Here is a 19,285-nt window from a genome sequence, read left to right on the forward strand (position 1 = left end):
GCATCCTCAGGAAATGCTGGACAAACCCCAGGCCGAGGCCCCGGTTGGCCCCAGTCACCAGAACGGAGCGGACACAGAGCTCTGCCATGCTGCTTCTTCTCTCTCAACTCCAGCTTGCAATGTTTACCCGGTGCTCCAGTATTTCCTTATAGCATGTCCCACCCCGTGAGTGAGTACTCACGGTTTGCACCAATGCTGGCTTCTCTCCGGGAGGCGCAACTGCTCCAGCTCATTGTGCTCCAGGACATAGGTCCTGGCTGAGGACCAATCCTAGTTACCCAACGGCAAAAAACCTTTTCCAGGAAAATTATGCATTCCGTGGTTAACCTGATGCCACAAGCCAGGTGGGGCTGTTGTGGGTGAAGAGGGAGGGAGCAGCATGTGGGCTGATGTGGGAAGCACCATGGCTGGGGTGGGCTTGACACCTTCACGAGCATACTGTGGGCTTTGCACATTGTACCAGGTTGTGTCTCAGGTGCAAAAGTTTTCTGCATTGCTCCTGCCTCTTCTGAGACAATAACCTCTCCCTCATTGTGCAGCAAAAGACCCGTGGAGTGGGAGAGCAAACCCAGCGTGGTCTCCTGGCAGAAGGACGGGGACTTGCACAGCTGGTACAGCATCACACTGCAGGTCATGCTTCCCATCCCTTGGGATGCAGTCCTAAGTTGAGTTGTCCCTTTGTTCAGAGCCACAGAGGACTCAGGCACCTGGGACATTTACCTGCAAAGGAAATGCCCTGCTCAAAGCCTATTTTCCACCTTGCCTGTTGCCATGAGGTACTGACTGTTCTGTGCTACCGCCAGTGGAGCCCAGTGCTGTCTGGTACCTCAAGTGATGCATTACAGGTTTGCAAGGCTGGATCAAGTGCGTGTGTACATCATGTGCTCCTGTCCCTCTGTAAGTGAAGACCCATCCCCAGAAACCTCTTGCCAACCCCTTATTTTCCTGCATTGAGTCCCAGAGCCATTGCACGTGCTGCTGGGCAGAAATGGGGACAACACTGCTCACATGTCACCTTCTGTCCCAGGATATCTTGGCAGCAGCATTAATCAGAGCAGCTTCCTCCCAGTGGCAATGCCGAGTGTGTCTCCATGCTCCAGCAGCAGCTCATTTCCTCCTGCCCACTCCAGCCTGTTTTCTGGGGCTCAGGTCCTTCCCTGCTCTGACCTGGGACCACCTGCACAGGGTACCCTCCCCAAACCCATTTGGGAAGATGCACATTGGCAGCTCCTAGGGCGAGCTCATCCCACACCTCTCTGCCAAGTCTGACCCTCTCCTTAAGTTCCAAGCATTTTGTTTCCTGAGGTTAATTGAACCTCTGTCTACTTTTTGAATTTTCCAAACTGGGTTGAGAGACTTATATTGCCTTGTGAATTCCTACCACTTACCAGCAGTACAAAGCTTTGGGCCTTTCAGCTTCTGTCTCAGACTCACCTCTGAGGATATCCCAGATGGCTGGACTGGATAATTTCAATATTTCCTTTTCAATGACCACAGACCTCAACTACACTTGCCAACAGATGCACCAGAGCTCAGCTCCTCCAAACAGACTTCTATGGGTGGAAGCCTTTTCCCCTAGGTGGAGGATGAGGCCATCACCTGCAGCCTGTTTGAAACCTCCACAATGCCTCAGAAGCAGATAGCATCAGAAAACAAATTAACATTTTATGTTTCCTATTTTTGCTGTGTTACCACATTTGTGTAGCCTTCCACTGTTTTGGAGCTGTAACTTTAATTAAAAAGTTTACTTTGCTCTGGGGCCCCACATTGCATTATTGATTATTAAACAAGCACTGTTTCATCAGGAGTCTAAGTCCAGCCTGGCATGAAGAGGCAGAGGGGAAAGAAACCAGCCTCACTGCCTTGCAGCCCAGCTTTGTCACAGGGGCTGCTGCTGTCCCCAGGCCTCTGGAAAGGATCTTGGTCCAGCTCCTAAGAGGGGATTCAGATGCTCCCTTTGCTCTGAAATGTTCTTACATGGTCTAAATCTTATGTTAAGCACTGAAGTCCTCAGAATCATAGAATCATTTAGGTTGGAAAAGGCCTCTAAGGTCATTGATTTCAACAATTAAGCTAACAATGCCAATTCCACCACTAAACCACATCCCCTAGTGCCACAACCACGTGTTTTTTAAACACCTCTGGAATGGTGACATCACCACTTTCCTGGGCAGCCTGTGTACCAGTGCTTGACAGTCCTTCCTGTGAAGAAATTTTTCTTAATATCCAATTGAAACTTCCCTTGGCACAGCCTGAGGCTGTTTCCTCTCATTCTATATAACTCGTTACTTCTCTAGACACATTCCAGCACCTCAATGTCTTTCTTGCTGTGAGTGGCTCAAAACTGAACACAGGATTCAGGGTGCAGCCTCACAAACACCAACCTCAGGAGCACTGTAGCTCCTCTCCCACGACCCCCCAGGCTGCTGCACATTTTACCCATGGATAGTTTTCACATCACCACACTGGGAAGACTCAGAGCCAGTTTTCCAAAAGGTAGTCTCAGCTTTTATACCCTCAGTTGCTGGAGTTGCTGGAGGTTCAAGCATGCTCTCACTCACCCAGGTGATTGCACAATGACAGTGCTGCTCACAGAAACATGGAGGAACATGCTTTTCTCTGCTTGCCAGGGGAACAGGGGTGTGGCACAATTAGTTTTAGTACATTTAATCTACTGTAAATAAGAAATAAACTTGCTGGCCAATTTGCTCCACAATGCATTCAAGTCTGTACCTCTAGCAGGTCTATCTTCACCTATTAGTAATTTGCTAAAAATCAATAGATAGTGGTAAGTGAGTCACTCATTGAGAGGTGGGGGGAGACCAACCCAGCACTGTGACTGAAGCTGGGCAGTACCCACACTCCCTGAATAATTTTCTTTTGGGCTGAAGAGGATTAGTGATTTAGTGGGGGTTGGAAACCCATGGCAGGAGGGTTGGAACTACATAATGTGTGAGGCTTCTTCCAAAAGAAACCGTTCTGTGATTCCATGATATGATACTATAAGTAGTGACACCCCATTGTGAAAGGATGCAGGGACTAAGGGCGAGAGCCTGAGCTTACCTGCAGCTCCCAAGTGAAGTTCCCATGGCACCTTTGTCATAGATTTGCTGTTTTCCAAGCAGACTCATGCAGGTTACACCTGCATTGTATCAGACAGAGCTGGAGATGGATTTTGGACAAGGGCATAGAGCAAGAGAACAAGGGGGAATGGCTTCACACTGATAGAGGGAAGGGTTAGATTGGGCTTTAGGAAGAAATTCTTCCCTGCGAGGGTGGGAAGGCCCTGGCAGAGATTACACAGGGAAGCTGTGGCTGTCCCCTCCCTGGAAGTGTTCAAGGCCAGGTTGGGCTCTGAGCAGCCTGGTCTAGTGGAAGGTGTCCCTGATGATGGCAGGGGTTGGAACAAAATGGTCTTTAAGGTTCCATGCAACCCAAACCATTCTGTGATTCTATGACTCTGAGGATGTAAAATGCTCACACTGTCCATGCAACCTCCCTTGAGCCACAGTGTTTGGACCTTGTGCCAGCCTGGGGCCTCACACTGGGTTCAGAAACACATTTTGGGGATATTCCCCTTGTGACAGCAGCCAAGATGCTTCAGCTGCCTGGGTGCAGCAGGGCTGGTAGCACAGGGACAGAACGCTTTTGCCAGGACCCATGGGGACAGCACAGATCCTCACTGACCTTTTCTCCCATCCTCTAAGGTGTGGCTGGGTTATCCTTCATGCTTCAGCACAGTGCCATGAAGAGGGACCTCAGAACCACCAAGCAACATGAATTTGCTCTCCCACTATTAGATTTGCTAACAGGGGTGGCTGAGAATGGGTTGTCACACGTGGCAGATATGCTCCATCTCAGGAACACTAAGGCACAGGCTAAATGATCAGCTTGTGACAGCCTTGGTTTGACATATACGTGTTGAAGTGAGAAATGGAAGCACACATAAGTTTAGGAATAAATTTAGGATGTTAATTTAGGAATCCATTTACTCCCTGTAAAGAAGTTAAAAGCTGAGAACCATGCTACTCCAAAAATGCCATGCCAGCCTAGATGACGTGACCCATTGCCCACACAGCTGAGCAGAAAAAATGCAGTCTGTGAACAGCAAAAATTCATATTGTTCTGTAAGCAGCTGTGGACACTGCTTGAGTAAAATGGGTTGCATTGGTATTTCATCAGCAGAAATGAAAACTTACCATAGTTATTCATTCTGGTTTCAAACCATATTTGTAAAAAGGAAGGGGAAAAACCCACTTAGCTTTATTTTTTTTTTTAATTAAGATGTTTCCCTCTCTTCCTCTAACTGCATTTTTTTCTTAAATCCAGTGACTTAAAGCAGCACTCATGATGGATCAATCAGCTCAGTGCAAAGGACATGTGCCCACATGTATTTTGTTCTCTACAGTGCAGAAACTTTAACCAAATTACAGCATCAATGAGCTGATAAGAAGAATTACTAGTTTTAATTTTTAGCTAAGTGAACTCAAATACTTCTTTGCATTCTTAGGGAAGTCTAGTAGAAAATGTCCCTGCCCACAGCAGAGGGGATGGAATTAGGTGATTTTTAAGGTTCCATTCAACCCAAAACATTCTAGGATTCTATGATTTATACCCTCAAACACACCAATATCACACTCGTGCTTTACCAGGCAGCACGAGTTTCCCAATGCCTGCTATAGTGAAACTAGAGCACTTGGATAAGCCTTGGGGCTTTTTGTTTTATTATTATTTGTTGGTGCTCTTTTTGCTTACATTTTTCATTATTACCTGTTGGAAGCCACACAACACTTAAACCAACAAGGTTTTCAAAGAATGTATAATCCTGTATTTTGTTCATGGGGAGCAGAGGCAAAAAAGCGGGTCAAGCAATGCCCACACCCGCTGGAAACTACTCAATTACTGATACTTGGAACTGCCTTTGGTTCACATTTGCAGTCAGAACAGGTTCCTCCTGCCCTCAGTTGTGGCTGTACTTTAACTGTTTCAGCACAGCAGATCACTGCGGATCCCTCTCTCCAAGGCTTTTTCAAACACACACTTTTCAGGAAAGGTTCATTGATGTAGTTTGTCTGCAGTATGCAGGATCTGTGTGGCATTCATGGCCAAACCTGATTGTGGTTCACCCTGAGTGTTTGTACCCCTCAGTCATTATTTGCTAAACTTTGCCATGGCCAGAGCAGCATTTCTGGTGAGAAGTCATCAAATTAATGGCCTGAGCACAGAAGGAGGCAGGAAAATGAGAATGGGACCTTTAATCCAAGTATCTGCTAAAATGAAGGGTTTTCTTTCTTAGTATTTAGTAGTATAATCAAAGATTTATTTTTATTAAATTCCAACTTCTGTAAAAGAAAATAAAGGTGTAAAAGCATTTTAATATCCTGAAGTAAACTGGGGAGCAGAGGCTCCTGTGTACTTTAACCACCATGGAGCAGGATAGAGTTAGCACAAATCACCTGATGCTATCACCAAACTGATATCAATATTTAGTTTCTGATGCATTTATCAGTATCAGAGATGTTTTGTGTAGTGTTTGTCAAACAAGGATGAAAATAAGCAATATAAATAACAACCTTTATATACATCAGAGTTGCTCGGTCATTACTTCACTGTTGAGATCTCAGTTGTGTGCTCACCATAATGGGAAAAATCACATTTTAATGCAGATCTGGCTGTCCATATAACAGCTACAAATAAAACAACACCCACCTCCAGGCTGGCAGCAGGGCTGGTAAATGCAGACCCCCTCCAGACACTGTCCTCCAGCTGATGCTAATCATCTTTTTTTTATTTTCCCTTTTCCCTCCAGACCTGTTTTCCCATCCCTAGATGCCAGCAAAATGCTTTACTCTATACTACCCCTTTGGTGCAGCTGTTTAACCAGGTACCTGATACTCAACAACAAAAATAAGGATAAAACATCCCTCAGAACACCTGCAATTCCAAACTGCTACCTAAATCACAGAAACATTTGGATTGTAAGGAACCATAAAGCCCATCTCATTCGCTCTGCCATGAGCGGGGATTGCTCCAAGCCTTGTCCAACCTGGCCTTGAACACTTCCAGGGATGGGGCAGCCACAGCTTCTCTGGGCAACCTGTGGGACGGCCTCACTACTCCCCAAGGGAACAATTTCTTCCAAATATCCAACCTAACCCTGCCCTCTGTCAGTTTGAAGCCATTCCCCCTTGTTCTTTCGCTCTATGCCCTTGTCCAAAGTCCCTCTCCAGCTCTCTTCGAGTCCCTTGAGGCACTGGAAGGGGCTCTAAGGGCTCCACAGAACCTTCTCATCTCCAGGCTGAAAAACCCCAACTCTCTCAGCCCGTCTTTCTGGGAGGGGTGCTACAACCTCAGAGTATTTTAGGAGATGTAGTTGTTTACCAGATTTGTTGCATCTGATGGTCAGGCAAAGAGCCAAATCATCTGCATTTCCGGGCACGCAATAAAAACAGCCTGTAAATGGGCTGGTACTTGTCAGGCTAAACGGGTTTAGTTTGGGTTGGGTGTTGTTTTTTCTTTTTTTACTCTTATCTATAGTGAAGATTAGTGTGCTAAAGGTGCTGAAGACATCAGCCCAGACCTGATGCAAGCTTTCTCCCTCACCCACCTCCCTTGGCAAGAGTGCCCTCAGCCTCCCCGGTTCGCTCCGAGACCCCTCGCTCCTGCCCCCGGGGACACCGGGGCTGGGTCGCGGTTGTTGCGCTTGCACTGAACGTGAGGTGGGAAGGCAAACACTGCCATCCACACACACACACACTGTCCCTCCCCCGCCGGCCATCCCCCGCGGGCTCGGGCGGCCCGGAGCGGCCCGCGGGGCCGGGAGGCGGCGCCAGGCGGGCCGGGCCGCGGGCGGCGATGGCGGCGGCTCGCACGGTGCTGCTGACCGGCTCCAACCGCGGCATCGGCCTGGAGCTGGTGAAGCAGCTGCTGGGCTCGCCGCGGCCCCCGGCCTGGATCTTCGCCACCTGCCGGGACCCCGAGGGGCCGCGGGCACAGGTCAGTGCGGGCCGGGGGGGCGGCGGCCGCACGCTCGGCCTCTGTCACCGGCCTGAACGACTCGCTGCTGGCGTGGGGCTCTGGTGTCCGCACCGTGCCCTGCCCCGTGTGAAAGTCACCCGAAGTGCAGCCGGCGAAGAATCGGCCGTGTCTCCCTTGAGGCCGCTGGGCTATTCTGGGCTGCGTTGGATGTGCCCGAAGCCGCCCTCTCGTGCCGGGCCTTGCGCTGCGGGCACGGCCGAGCTGGCCTGGCCTCAGGGGCTGAGGCGGTGCTCCTCGGGCCCGTTCTGCTGTGTCACGCTGCTCTCTGCAAAATCTGGAGGTTCAGAACATGGGGTTTCCAAAAGTGATGCCCAGTGGAGCTCTGGGATTCCCTGTCCCTGCTTTCCACTTAGCTAAAATGGGAGAGACTCACACATGTTGCTTCTGCAGGGAATCACAAAGCTTCCCTGTTCTTCCAGCTTTCTTTACATCCAGCTTGTCTTTCTCTGCTTACTGTGTCCCACTGAAGTACTAACAGGGAGAAACTTGCTCTCTGATAGATCCTGGCTCCAGCTAATTTGTTTGTTGCATCTTCTTGCAAGTGTGTATTATTCCGTGTCAGGAGTAGTCCTGGCGAAGTGAGAACCCACCCTACTGCCAGCTAAGGGGTGCCCGGCTCATTCCGTGGCAGGTGCAGCCTCTGGGAGACACTTCTGGCTGTATCCCCAGCCAGTTCACATAGCTTCTCTGGGAAACTGGTGCTTCACAGTTTACTCCCACCCTTTGCTGTGGCTCTGGCTGGGCTGTGGATTACCCTTTGGGAAAGTGACCACAGGATCTTGCAGTCATGGCCATGTCCTGCCCTGAGCATGCGCACGTTGCTTTGTGGAGCCTGGGAGAAGCCTGGGAACCAAGGCAGGTTCCCAGCCCAGCTGTTCACAAACACTGAGTAACACCTGGAAGATGTTTCCCTCAGAGTGGGCCATTGCTGACACCCCAGCTTGGCATCGCCTTTACCCTGTGCTGATTGTTTCCGTGTCTCTTTTTGTAGGAGCTGAGAGATCTGGCATCCAAACACCCAAATCTGGTTCTTGTAAAGCTGGGTATGTGTGCTCTGCCTCTGAGCTGGTAAATTTGCGACTGCCAGTCATGCTTGCCCCATTTCTCCCTCCCTCCCTCCCTCCTTCCTGGCTGTCCATGGGGATTCAGTTCTTTGAGCTTCTTCAAGTCCTGCTACCAAAACCCCAGCTTCTGCAGAACTGTCTCAGCCTCAGTACCCCATTCCCTGGAGCATCCTTGCTCCATGGCCACAGGACCAGAATATTCTTGAGACCCATCCTGGGCAGCCCCTGGCTCCCCCAGCTGAATGACCACATCCTTGGTCTGCCTTGATCCCAAGTCCCAGGCAAGACCAGGAAGGCTCTGGGAGGAAGGCAGCTCCTGTGGAAATGCTGTAAGATCAGCTCAGAACTTGAGCAGGAGCAGAAGGACCTTGCAGGGCAATCCCACAGCATGTCCAGCACATTTCCTTTGGGGACTTGTCCCCCCGGAGACCACCTTGGGTTCTCCAGAAATTGCTCAGACGTAGACTTTGGAGACTGTGGCTGCTGTGAACGCAGCATGGGAGTCGCAGCAGCGGTTTGCCCCCACGGTGGGCTTTTCCTGGTGGTAGCCTTCAGCTGCCGGCGGAGGAGGCGGTGTTGGGATGAGTTGGGATGAGCCGGAGCTGGTTTCACAGCACCATCTGGTGCCCGTGGATGGAAGGGCCGCGCGGCTCGGAGTGTGCACATTTCCTCGGCATCCTCCCCTCCTTCTCCCCAGCATCCCGTGGCTCTCAGACTGTTCTCTCCCACTGCAGATGTCGAAAACCCCTCGGCTATCACCGATGCGGCCAAGGTGGTGGAGGGGAAGCTGGACGGAATGGGGCTGAACCTGCTGATAAACAACGCTGGCATCTACACCCCCACGGCCTCATTGGAGACAGTCGATGCTGAGGACATGGTCAGGACATACAAGACCAATGCAGTGGGGCCAATGCTGATGGCCCAGGTACGGATGAAGCTCTGGGGATGAAATTTGGCCCATCTTGAGGGTATCCCAGGCTGTCCATGGTCATGATGGAAATCTTGGAGGGCTTTCCCAAATTTCTCGGTGCTGTGCAAGGGAGGGCTAGGCTTGCTCTTCAAGCCTAAGCCTTCTGCAGCCTCTCTGAATTGTGCAAGTCTAATTGGGAGCAGGCAGGCCCACTGCAGCAACACCTGGGCTCTCCTGACATCCTGCTGCTCTTCCTCACCCTCCCTTGGATTGCAGTTGCTGTAAGTAGGACTGGCTTGAGGCACGGGTGTCCCACTAGGTTGTTTCTCCCCAGGCCTTTCTTCCTCTGCTGAAGAAGGCTGCCCAGGACAGCAAAGAAAAGGGTCTGAGTTGCAGCAAGGCAGCCATCATCAACATCTCCACCATTTTGGGGTCCATCAAGAAAACACCTGATTCCTTCTTCCGCCCTGTCATCTCCTACCGCTGCAGCAAGGTATGGAGACTGGTGACCTGCCCCAGCTCCTGAGCTCCACAGGGGTCACAGCTGCTCTTGCCAGGCTGGATCTCAGGGAGAAACCTGGGATCGAGAGATGGAGAGAGTTCCCAAGCTCCCAGGGCATCTCCATGCCCAGCCAGGGGAGACACACACTGTCTCTTGAAGACCTGGCATTGCTTTTTCTCCCTCACCAAGAGGCAGCAATGGGAAGGGAACCTGGTTCATGGAGATTTTTGCTACCCATAGATGATGCTTCCTTCCTCACCCAGGCTGCCCTCAACATGCTGACCATGTGCCAGGCTCTGACCTACAAGGAAGCTGGGATCCTGTGCGTGGCACTGCACCCTGGCTGGGTAAAAACAGACATGGGCAGCCAGGAGGTGAGTTCTGGCCAAGCAGGTCAACAGGGAACCCATGGGTGGCACCTAGGATCACAAACCTGCACAGGAGGTGGCCCAGGTGGCCAAGATGGCTCTCTGGAAGGAGGATCCACATGAAAACGAGCTGCTTCTCACGCTCCAAGTTGTCCATGTCTGTTGAGCTCCTGCAGAACATGTGGATAGTGTTTGGGGAGTAGCATCAGCACGTATCAGGCTGCTTGTTCAGGGAGAATAAAGGGGCTTTGGACAGCCTGGAAGAAATGCAGAGAACCTGAATCCAACAGAGCAGGGAGGAGTGGAGCAACACCTCCTGTGTTGTCCTGTTGCATCCTGTGCCCCATTCCTTGAAGAACTGCAGCTCCATGAGGTTTCCACTCATCCTGCACGATCCATGTTTTGCAGTGGGGGTGGTCCCTGCAGCACTGGAGTTTTGAGAAGGCTGCACAAAGCATCTCAGTTGCAGCAGGGATCTCCTCCTCTTTGGTTAAACCTGTGGCTGGCTTCCCAGCCCAGGCCACCTCCATCCAAGCCAGCAGTGCAGACACCCAACCGTCCTCCCACACAGTGGACTGCTCCCAGCTCCTGTGGCTCTCTGCTCACCCTGGGTGGAAGGAGCCTTGCTCTTACTGCACATGAGCCAAGTGGGTGCTGCTGCATTGCCTGGAATGACAATGGTGCCTCATTTTGCCCTTTGCAGGCTGACCTAACAGTGGACACAAGTGTGCGGGGGTTGTTGTCTGTGCTGCCAATCCTTTCTGAGAAACACAGTGGGACTCTGCTCAACTGGGAAGGTAAAGCTATCCCCTGGTGACTGCTCTGTCCCTGCGAGGGACTCCACAGTGCCACGGGACTCCCTGAGTGCATGGGTGCACCAGGATGCTTGGCCCTCTGTAGTCTGCAAGGGACCTCCTTGGGACTCCAGTGGGTGGGCAGGGTGTGACCCCTGCTTTCACCTTGCTAATAAATAAAGTCAATTACTACCTGTGCCTTCTCCCAGCTGCAGTATTTCCACTCAGACTGTCTTGCCCCTGCTAAAAATAGCCTGGCATTAATGGCTGAACATGATGATCTTGGGGGTGTTTTTCCAGCCAAAATGTTCCTGTGATCCGAGCGATCTGCCTGCCTAATCTTCAGCTGCTCTGAGCTGAAGGGGTGTCCCAGGGCACATGTAACTCACCCAAAGCTTCTGCTGTCCTTCCTGGCTGCAGGGTGTGCCCAGGTCTGCCTGCTCTCTGCCATGCTTCCACCAAAGCATGGTGTATTTGCCATAGTTTTCTTGGGATGACTTTGTGCTGTACATGGTATCTTTAGGAGCATCCTCATGGTAGGAATGGGAAGACCAAGCACTACAGTCCAGTTCTGCAATCCCAGGCAGACAGCTCTTCCCACAGTGGTGCCCCAGCTTGGCATGGTACCCCTGGGTGGGGGAAAACTGGTCCCATGGGGGATGACAGCATGGGAATGGCGCTTCTGTGGGATGGAGAAGCTGAGAACCTTAATAAGGTGGGTTGGGCAGCCCTGGACTGCATGAATTTGACCAGAAAGTGGTAACAGTCCCAAAGAAAGGCATTTTGTGGTGGTATTGGGGTTTCTCAGGAGGGTTTTGCCCCTTCTGGAAAGAGCTTCTCTTAAACGAGCATGGCCAAAGGGAGCCAGGACTCCTGCAAAGCCAAGCCTGATCTCAGGTGGGCAGAGCAACCTGGCCTGCAGGACAGGCAACCCCCTGCTCCTTCCCTCAGGAGGCCACCACCTTTTCTTTCTCATCTGCAGGAACAGCTGAAGCATCTGGGTCCCTCTGGGTCTGAGCTTTGCTGGGGTTGTACCTCTTCCTGGAGTGGGAGCTTGCCGCTACCACAACATTTCCTGGGAATCTTGAGGCCATGCCCCACCTGGCTGTGCCAGAGGAGCTTTGTTCCCTGTTCCCAGGCTGACATGCTCTTTTCCAAGCCCATGCTCTTTCCAAGGCCTTCAGGAGCCAGCACTGCCAGCAGAGCTGCAGGGAGTGAGACCCACATGAGGCAGCCACTGCTGCACAGGTGCCCCTGCCAGGGAGACACTGACCCCAGCCCGATCCTCAGGGGAGCTCTGAACCATCTGGGCTCTTCTGCCTCATTCAGCCACTCGATTTCCCATGTAAATGCTTGTTCTTTTCTTTCCCAGCTCATAACTGTGGCCACAGTGGTCAGTGCCCACTTGGGCACCTCCCTATCAGTGCTGCAAGGGCAGCAGGAGGAGGGGAATCCCTGGGAAGGAATGGCTGAGGCACAGGAGCGTGGGTGAGGTGCCTGATCCTGCCAGTGCATTGCTGTGCTCAGCCCAGTGCTGGCTCAGAGACACGGCCAAGCCTCCCCCGAGTGCCCTCCCTGCCCCTTGGCAGAGCTTCTCCTGCCCCAGTTACTCCACACAAGCCAGCTGGAGCCTGGCCAGTCACCACAGGCTGGCTCCATGCCCATCTCTCTCCATGTTTCTCCCTTCTGTCCCACACCATGTGCTGGATCCTGGGAGATGAACAATACCAGAAATCCCACCACGGATTGCTGACAGCTTACAGTCATCGTCCCCCTCGTGGTCATTGCCAGCCCCATGAGATCACTGCTCCCTTTGGGAACACAGTGGGACACGGGACTGCTGACAGCTGGGACAGGCTCCATCAGCCTGGGACACCTGGGATATGGTCAGGTTACCCAGGGCATGGGCAGCCCTGTGTTCTGAAGGTGATAGGAGGAAGAGGAGTGGGAAGCTCTGCAGGTGGAGTGCTGCTGCCTGGCAGTACTGGACACAGCTCCTGGGGAGAACTAACCCCAGGGCACAGCTGGGCATTGAAGCACCTGGAGCATCAGCCTGTAGGAATCCCAATGCAGTGGTCTTCCTTTTGGGTGCTGGGACAGCAGCAACAAGCAGAAACAAGTCAGTTGATCCTATTTTTCAAGCCAACGTGAGACTGGGGCAGGATGACCCAGCTTGGACCTTTCTGCAATGGGGACTCACCCCTGGTGAGAGCTTTGCCTTTACAAGTGCAGCCAGGTCCTCTCCAGGAGCCCATCATTCCGCCCTCTGAGACAAGGCTCATCCCAGCAAGCACATGCTGGAGCTAAGCCACCAGGGACCGTGCCACCCATGGGAACTTTGAGGCCAGGGACCCCTGAGAACCTTGAGGTTCTCCGGGGCATGTGTTCTTCAGGAAGCCTCAGTAAAAGGCCAGATGGGCAGGTCTCCCTGCTCAAATGCTTGCCAAGTGGTGTCGGCTTTTCCTTTGCACAAGTTCCGGGTGTTTGTGGTCATGGAGCTGATTATCTCCCCGTTTCCTCTCCTGCCTGATGTTTCCTGCCTCCCTCCCTCCCTTTTTGCTGGTTTTGTCCTTTGTGTCACGCTTATTTCCTGGCTCTGGGAAGTGTCAGATCTCAATGTTCACCCTGCCTACTGGGATGGCAGCACATAGCCCTGTGTTCTTTCACTGGGTGCACTACAGTGCCCCAGGAGACACTTGAAATCCCAGCTCCACCTGACCGGCTAGCTGCTCCCTGGGAGCATAGGCACATTTGGACAGAGTAAGTGTGATTTAGGATCGACTTTTAGCAGCTGATCTATCTATCTCTCCTGATCTATCTATCCTGAAGCTGGGGCATGGGTACCAGCATTGGTTCCAACAGTGGGGAAAGCCAGACAACTCCTTGAGGAGTCTACTCTTCCTGAGACTGCATGGAAACATGTCTGGGGACTTCCAAAGACCGTGGGTGGGGAAGTAGCCACCCAGAGCAGCTCAGACAGCCTCCCCCAGCCTCTTTGGAGCCATAGTAACATCTGGGGCAAACATCTCTCTGCTCCAGGGAGCCCAGCAGCTCTCCAGGCTCCAGGGATTAATCTCAGTGGTGGGAAAGGCCCACATTTCCCAAGGTTTTCCAGCAGCTGCCTTATTCCAGACCAATAGCCACTGGCAAAGATTTGTTGCACCAGGAGCTGGAGTCAGGCAGGTCTGTGGGTTGGGGTAGGAGCACTGAGGACATCAGGAGTCTTGACCTGACTTGCCAGGATCAGGGCAAAACCCATTTTGAGAGACACCCTCCCACACCCGAGTGGGACAAACAGCAGCAGGCAGAGCCTCTGTGAGAGGCAAAGGCTGCTACAGGAGGAGAGGGTCAAAAAAAGGAAACGGAACGGAAAAGGGCTGCTCCTGTGACAGCGATGCAGCTGCGGAGGTGGAGCAGCAGGCAGGTCACAAAGAGCCGCACACGAGGAAGTGCTGGGACACCAGCCAGCGTGGTCAGGCTGCAGCAGCTCCAGGTGCAGCAGATCTTTGATGAGAAGGACTAGGAGCAGAGGCAACCAGAACTGCAGGGACCTCAGCAAGGACCCGGAGATCCCCTTTGCAGGAGTCGTCTTCCAGCCAAAGATTCCTTCTGCCAAGGTGTGGGCACTGTCTGTTATGTGGGGGGATGGGGCAGCAGGAAGGTCGCCGTAGGGACCCTGTGCTGGGTGACACTGCGGTCTTGGGGCTCTGAGGCCTGGGTGACCATTTCCAGACCCCCAGCAGTGGGAAACACTGATGCTGGGAAGGCTGGACTGTCTGGGAGTGCAGGGTTTGGGGGGTGCTGGGGTCCAGGGCTGCCATCAAAACAGAGGGACCCAACTTGGGTCCGTGAGAAATGAGGCTCTGCAGAGGAACGACCCGGTCCCTGCAGCACCAGGGCTGCTGAGGAAGCCGAGTGGGACCAGCAGATAATGTGCTGAGGCTTCCTCTGGCACAGCTGCAGCTGCAGGGCTGGGGTTGCTCCATTGCTATCAGCCCCTGCAGAGCCCCGTGCATCCCTCCTGTATTATTGTTTGCCGGGAGGAAGCAGCTCACCAAGTACCACCTCATGTTTTAACCCACTGGTGCCTGCCCTGATGCTCTCCACTCTCATCAGCCAGAGCCAGGCAGGTTTGGTTTGGTACTGGGAGCTTGCTCCAGACTTTACCTCCCAGGTAACCAGCAGCACCCTTTGACTCATCTCCCCCAAGCCACATTGTCTCCCGTGGGTGTCCCACAACCCCTTTTGCAGAGGGCTGACCCTGGCATTGTCACCTCTAAGGTCCTGAAAGCTGTAGATACCAATGATTCCCTCCTTCCTCTCTCTTCCCCTTTTTAGCTGGTCGGATCCTGTCTTGTGCTTCCTCTGGAAGCCCCCTGGTCTGCTGTGGGGGCACCATGGAGGCAACAGCTTTACCAACTTTGCACAGACTTAACCCAAACCCCTAATAAGGGGTTTGGAGGAAATCCATCTTGGGGAAGAAAACTGCAGCACTTCACAAGCTCCATTTGGCAGGCTGGGATTTAATCAAACCCTGGGATCTCCAGCAGTGCTCCTTGGGGAAGTGGAAATCAGACAGAACATCTCAGCAGCCTTCTCCAGATTGTCATCTTCTCACACAACTGAGCTCTGCCATATTTTCCCCACTTCTTGACTGGCAGGGAGGGGACATCAGTGTCCCATCAGCACAGGCTGTCCTGTGCCCTCCCTGGTGATGACCATCGAGTGACACCTTTCCTGAGCGTCAGTGTCCCTGCAGGAGGAGAGGTAGGTCAGCTACTGCTGAGCCTGATGGGGTGATGCAGAGGTGCTCCATGTCCCCTGTGAATACACCACAGATGTTGATGGGCCCATCACATGCCCCGATGTCCCTTGTGTGCCCCAAGAATAAATCAGATATTTGCCTGCTCTCTGCCCTGGGGCCCTGACACTGCCACACCCATGGATTTTCAAAAAAAACCCAACAAACCCGTTTGGGAGCACAGGAGGGTGCACCCATGGGTCACAGAGAGGTGCTCGCCCTTCCTTCCACAGCTGGGCTCTGCCCATGCCTTTGCCCCCAGGGATGCCCACAAAAGGGATGATCCCTTGGCCATAGTGCCCAGTCCTGCTCTGCAGGGTCCTGCCAGGGGTTTGGAGCAGGTCAGCCTCTCCCTGCCCATCCCATGGCACCAGCTGGGCCTGAATTTCCGGCTTTTGCAGAACAAGTTCCCAGGTGGCTGCACTTGGAGCTGGCACTGTGCCGAGATGCCAGTGTGCCTGTCCAGTGCTGTGAGCACGCAGGAGGGGCTGTGGGGAAGGCGATGGGGTTGAGCTGGGCATGCCAAGGGCTGTGGCAGGCGTTCTGCTGCTGTCTGCAGGACAGGAGTTGCTAGAAGGGTCACCTCCTCCATCCCCAGAGTGTCAGCACACAAATGTATCTGTTCCAATTCTCGACCTGCTGCCCTGGAGCATCTTCCCCCTCTGTGTTGTCTCAAGGGAGTGGAGTTAAGACCCTGTGATGGCAAGAACGAGGATCCAAGCTCATTCTAATGAGTTCTCTCCCCCATGTCCCTCTCCTTGGAGCCAGGGAAGTGACGCTGGGGAGGAACTTGGCTCCTCTTGTTTGTTATTACAGGATAAAGTTACCCTTTAAAGCAGAGCCAGTGCTGTCAGGGCTGCATACCATCCGGGAACATCGCTCCTTCCAGCGGCTCCACACACTTCTGGTTATTGTGCTTGCATGGAGCCAGCCCAGCCCCAGTCACAGCAAGGGGGATGCAGGTGGGGGGATCCAAAAGGGAGCCTCCAGGCTCTTTTTCCACCCTGAGAAGTCTGGGAGCATAGGGAAAAGCTCTCTGCAGACGAGAGCTTTTCTGACTCTGGGATATGTGGAAAAGAGGAGCAGAAAGCAAGGGCTGGGAGCAATGAAAGGAAAAAGAGAGCTGGATATGGTTGGGGTGTTTTGGGGTTTCTCTTATTTCCTGGGATGCTCACTCTGGCTCAGCTGGGAACCCTCTAGATAGGGCAGCCTGCTGGTTGCCACTGTGTGCAGGCTGGGCAGTGTTGTGCAGCTGGCACCTATCCCACCACTCCACATGTCCAGAGGCAGCTCGGCAACTCCAGGCAATATGCAGACAGGAAGAGGGCTGGCTTCTCCTTCGAGCTCCAGCTTCTGGGGGTCCCAAATCCAGATGACCCCTCTCTCCTGTGAGCTGGCACCCCAGGAGACACCCCAGCACCCCAAGGCTTTGGAAGACATGGGGTTTTCTTAGTAGCAGCCTGACCATCCCACCCACACCAGGCCCTCTGGAGATGGCTGGGGGCTTGCTCGGGGTTTGCCTGCCCCACACTGAGCCATGACGTGCCTGTGGGGTGGAGGGGAAGGAAGCTGACCCGGTGGAGCCGAGCCAGGGAGAGCTTCCTGGCAGTGAGCTCCAGCCTCCGGTGCCTTCAGTGCTGCTGCAGATGGCTCCGAGCGGAATGGAAAGCGGGCAGAGGGGCTGTGTGAGCCCTTTGCAGCCATTCCCCAGCCTGGCATCCACCAGCTCTGTGCCGTTCAGGAGGCAAACGCCAGCTGGGGCCCTGACACCGCCACCTCAGCAGGGTGTCGAGGGAAGCCTGACTCATCCCCAGCAGGAGAATCTGAGACTTGCACATGTAAACAGAGCTGGCCCTTGCACGCCAGGACACGTGACAAATACAGGAGAGACCGGCTGGAGCCACAGCCTGGGGCTGGTGGCACCACACATGTGCTAGAGGCATGAACAAGAGCTCGAATGGGCCCTGCTCAGGAACATCACTTGGGTGGGGAGGATGTGGCAGGAGCCCTGCTATCAGCATGTCCTCCCTCTGCTACCCCCACCTCCACCAGCAGCTTTTAGCAGCTGGTTTTAGTCCTGGTCTGTTTGACTGACACTGCTTTCCCACAGGGACACCCTTCCCAGCACCAACACATTTGGGCCAACAGCTCAGGAGAGGTAGAACAGCTGCAGGATGACCAGGGCAATGGTGGCCTCACCACCTCTGGAAGTATTAAAAAAACCCCACATGGATGTGGGGGACGTGGTTTAATGGTGGGCTTGACAGTGCAGTGTTAATGGACTTGATGATCTTAGAGGTTTTTTTCCTACCTTAATTATTCTATGAGAGCAAAACTCCTGAGATGCCACCCCACAGTGCCAGCTTCAGAAGCAGAGTACAGCTGGTGGTGTCATCTTATGCTGGGATGGAGAGAGCATGAGGCTCCCCAAGTGCCTGTTCCATCTCAGGAGCAGGGATCACTCAGAAACCTCCCAGTTATTCAGCGCGCTCCCTTGGGTTAAATGTGCCATGCTGTGGCTCCGGGCTGGGAGAGCTGTAGCCAGTGGGGAGAGGAGATATCACAGCCACTTCCTATCCTTGCTTACCCTGCACAGCCAGTTTCATTTCCTTAATCCCCATCCCAGCATTTTCTTTGTTGTTTTCTTTGGAGGGGAGGGAGCTCTGCTGGAGGCTGGTGCTCACTGCAGTGAAGGAAACACTTTCATGGTCAGGGAGGCCAACATGGGTGTCCACAGACTGTTCCTCACTCTCCTCTTGGGTGCAGCAGGCGCTGCTCACAGGGGGACAGGGACCCCACCTAAGCAGTGGAGCAGATCAGGATGTGTGTGGGATCCCCTGCCCTGCTTGGGAGGACTATATTTACATGCATTTGCATACAGCTCTGCCAAATTTGCAGACTCAGCCCTGCCAAAACACCTCGTGCTCCAAATGGCCTTTTGCTCTCACAACTTACAGCACCAGCTTTGGGGAAATGTATTCCTACCTCAGCCAACTTGATTGGCCAAGCTTTGCTTCACCTGGTGAGATGTTGAATCCTCAAGGCTGCTGACACCTCAGCTGTGGTCCAGCTGTGCCATTGTCCAGCCGTGCCAGTTACCCTGCCACCAGCTACGTCTGCTGGGCTGGGCTGGTTTCTGGGCTTGCCTCAGCCTTCCTGCTCAGTGTCAGACAACAGCAATAGACTGTAGGAATCTTGTGAATCATGGATACTTTTGGAGTGACCCTGTGGGTGTGTGCATGAGCTGGTTCCTGCTGTGCTGAGGTGGGGATGGATGCTTGGTTGCAGGAGGTGGAGTGGTCCCAGGGGATGTTCAGCCCCCCAGGCTGAGCTGGGATGGTGGTTGCAGATGCTGCCAGCCACCCTCCCAGGGTGGAGAAGGGAGTTAGGAGGGGGGAACAGCGTGCTGGTGGCTGGAGGGTCTGGACCAGTGCTGTTCTGCAGCTCCTTACCCTCCTGGCCCATGCTGGACCTGATGAAGTCACAGTTTGGATGTCCTGTCTTTGCTGCAAAGCCCTGACCTGGATTCGGGATTGCTGGCCAGAGTCTGGGAGAGCTGACCAGCATCCAGTGCTGGCCAACACCAAGTAGGTTTGTGGCCACTCCAGGGGTATCCCATCTTCCCTTCTCCCAGCCCCGTGGGCAGGCAAAGTGCTGGGACACGCAGTTCTGTCCCACGGAAAAGGACAGGTTGGGTCAGGGCTGTGCCCCAGCCTGTTGCTGCTGTGAGCTGGCCCCCAGTGTGTCAGGGAAGGTTTTCCAGCAGAGCTGAGAGGACCTGCTGGCACAGCCTTTCTGTGCTGCTGGC

At 53.4% G+C, this 19,285-nt stretch overlaps 3 protein-coding genes across 5 annotated transcripts in view; 2 read left to right on the forward strand and 1 right to left on the reverse strand.

Annotated features, from left to right (window-relative positions):
- The window catches only part of LOC107209709 (C-factor-like), a 136,335-nt gene that overhangs the window by 1,989 nt on the left and 115,061 nt on the right, over window positions 1–19,285 (reverse strand). Inside the window, exon 6 of the mRNA XM_019007986.1 lies at window positions 16,116–16,130. Coding sequence (XP_018863531.1) covers window positions 16,116–16,130 — 15 coding nt within the window. The remainder of the gene's footprint in view (window positions 1–16,115; window positions 16,131–19,285) is intronic.
- On the forward strand, window positions 6,823–10,879 carry LOC107209706 (C-factor-like). 2 transcript variants are annotated; one of them, XM_015639688.3, is made up of 6 exons: window positions 6,823–6,996; window positions 8,030–8,081; window positions 8,837–9,027; window positions 9,347–9,505; window positions 9,778–9,888; window positions 10,586–10,879. In XM_015639688.3, the coding sequence occupies exons 1-6, from the start codon at window positions 6,856–6,858 to the stop codon at window positions 10,697–10,699; spliced, it is 768 nt and encodes a 255-aa protein (XP_015495174.1). In that variant the 5' UTR covers window positions 6,823–6,855; the 3' UTR covers window positions 10,700–10,879. The 2 variants fall into 2 exon arrangements, with proteins under 2 accessions (XP_015495174.1, XP_015495175.1); XM_015639689.3 differs by lacking the exon at window positions 9,778–9,888.
- RIPOR1 (RHO family interacting cell polarization regulator 1) overlaps window positions 13,318–19,285 on the forward strand; it is a 32,389-nt gene continuing 26,421 nt past the window's right edge. The window contains exons 1-2 of one of the 2 annotated variants that reach the window (XM_033517154.1): window positions 13,318–13,436; window positions 15,015–15,443. The gene's annotated coding sequence lies outside the window, so the exon portion shown is untranslated. Of the gene's footprint in view, window positions 13,437–13,492; window positions 14,294–15,014; window positions 15,444–19,285 lie in introns of those variants that run through there. The other variant, XM_015639585.3, reaches the window with a different exon arrangement.

This window comes from Parus major, chromosome 11, assembly GCF_001522545.3.
Source record: "Parus major isolate Abel chromosome 11, Parus_major1.1, whole genome shotgun sequence".
Classification (NCBI taxonomy): Eukaryota; Metazoa; Chordata; class Aves; order Passeriformes; family Paridae; genus Parus; species Parus major.

Bases quoted from the DNA above. Each gene is read 5' to 3' on its own strand.
- LOC107209706 (XM_015639688.3), top strand. From the start codon at position 6,856: ATGGCGGCGGCTCGCACGGTGCTGCTGACCGGCTCCAACCGCGGCATC. The intron at 6,997-8,029 runs GTCAGTGCGGGC...CTCTTTTTGTAG, and splicing joins CCGAGGGGCCGCGGGCACAG to GAGCTGAGAGATCTGGCATC. The intron at 9,506-9,777 runs GTATGGAGACTG...TTCCTCACCCAG, and splicing joins TCTCCTACCGCTGCAGCAAG to GCTGCCCTCAACATGCTGAC.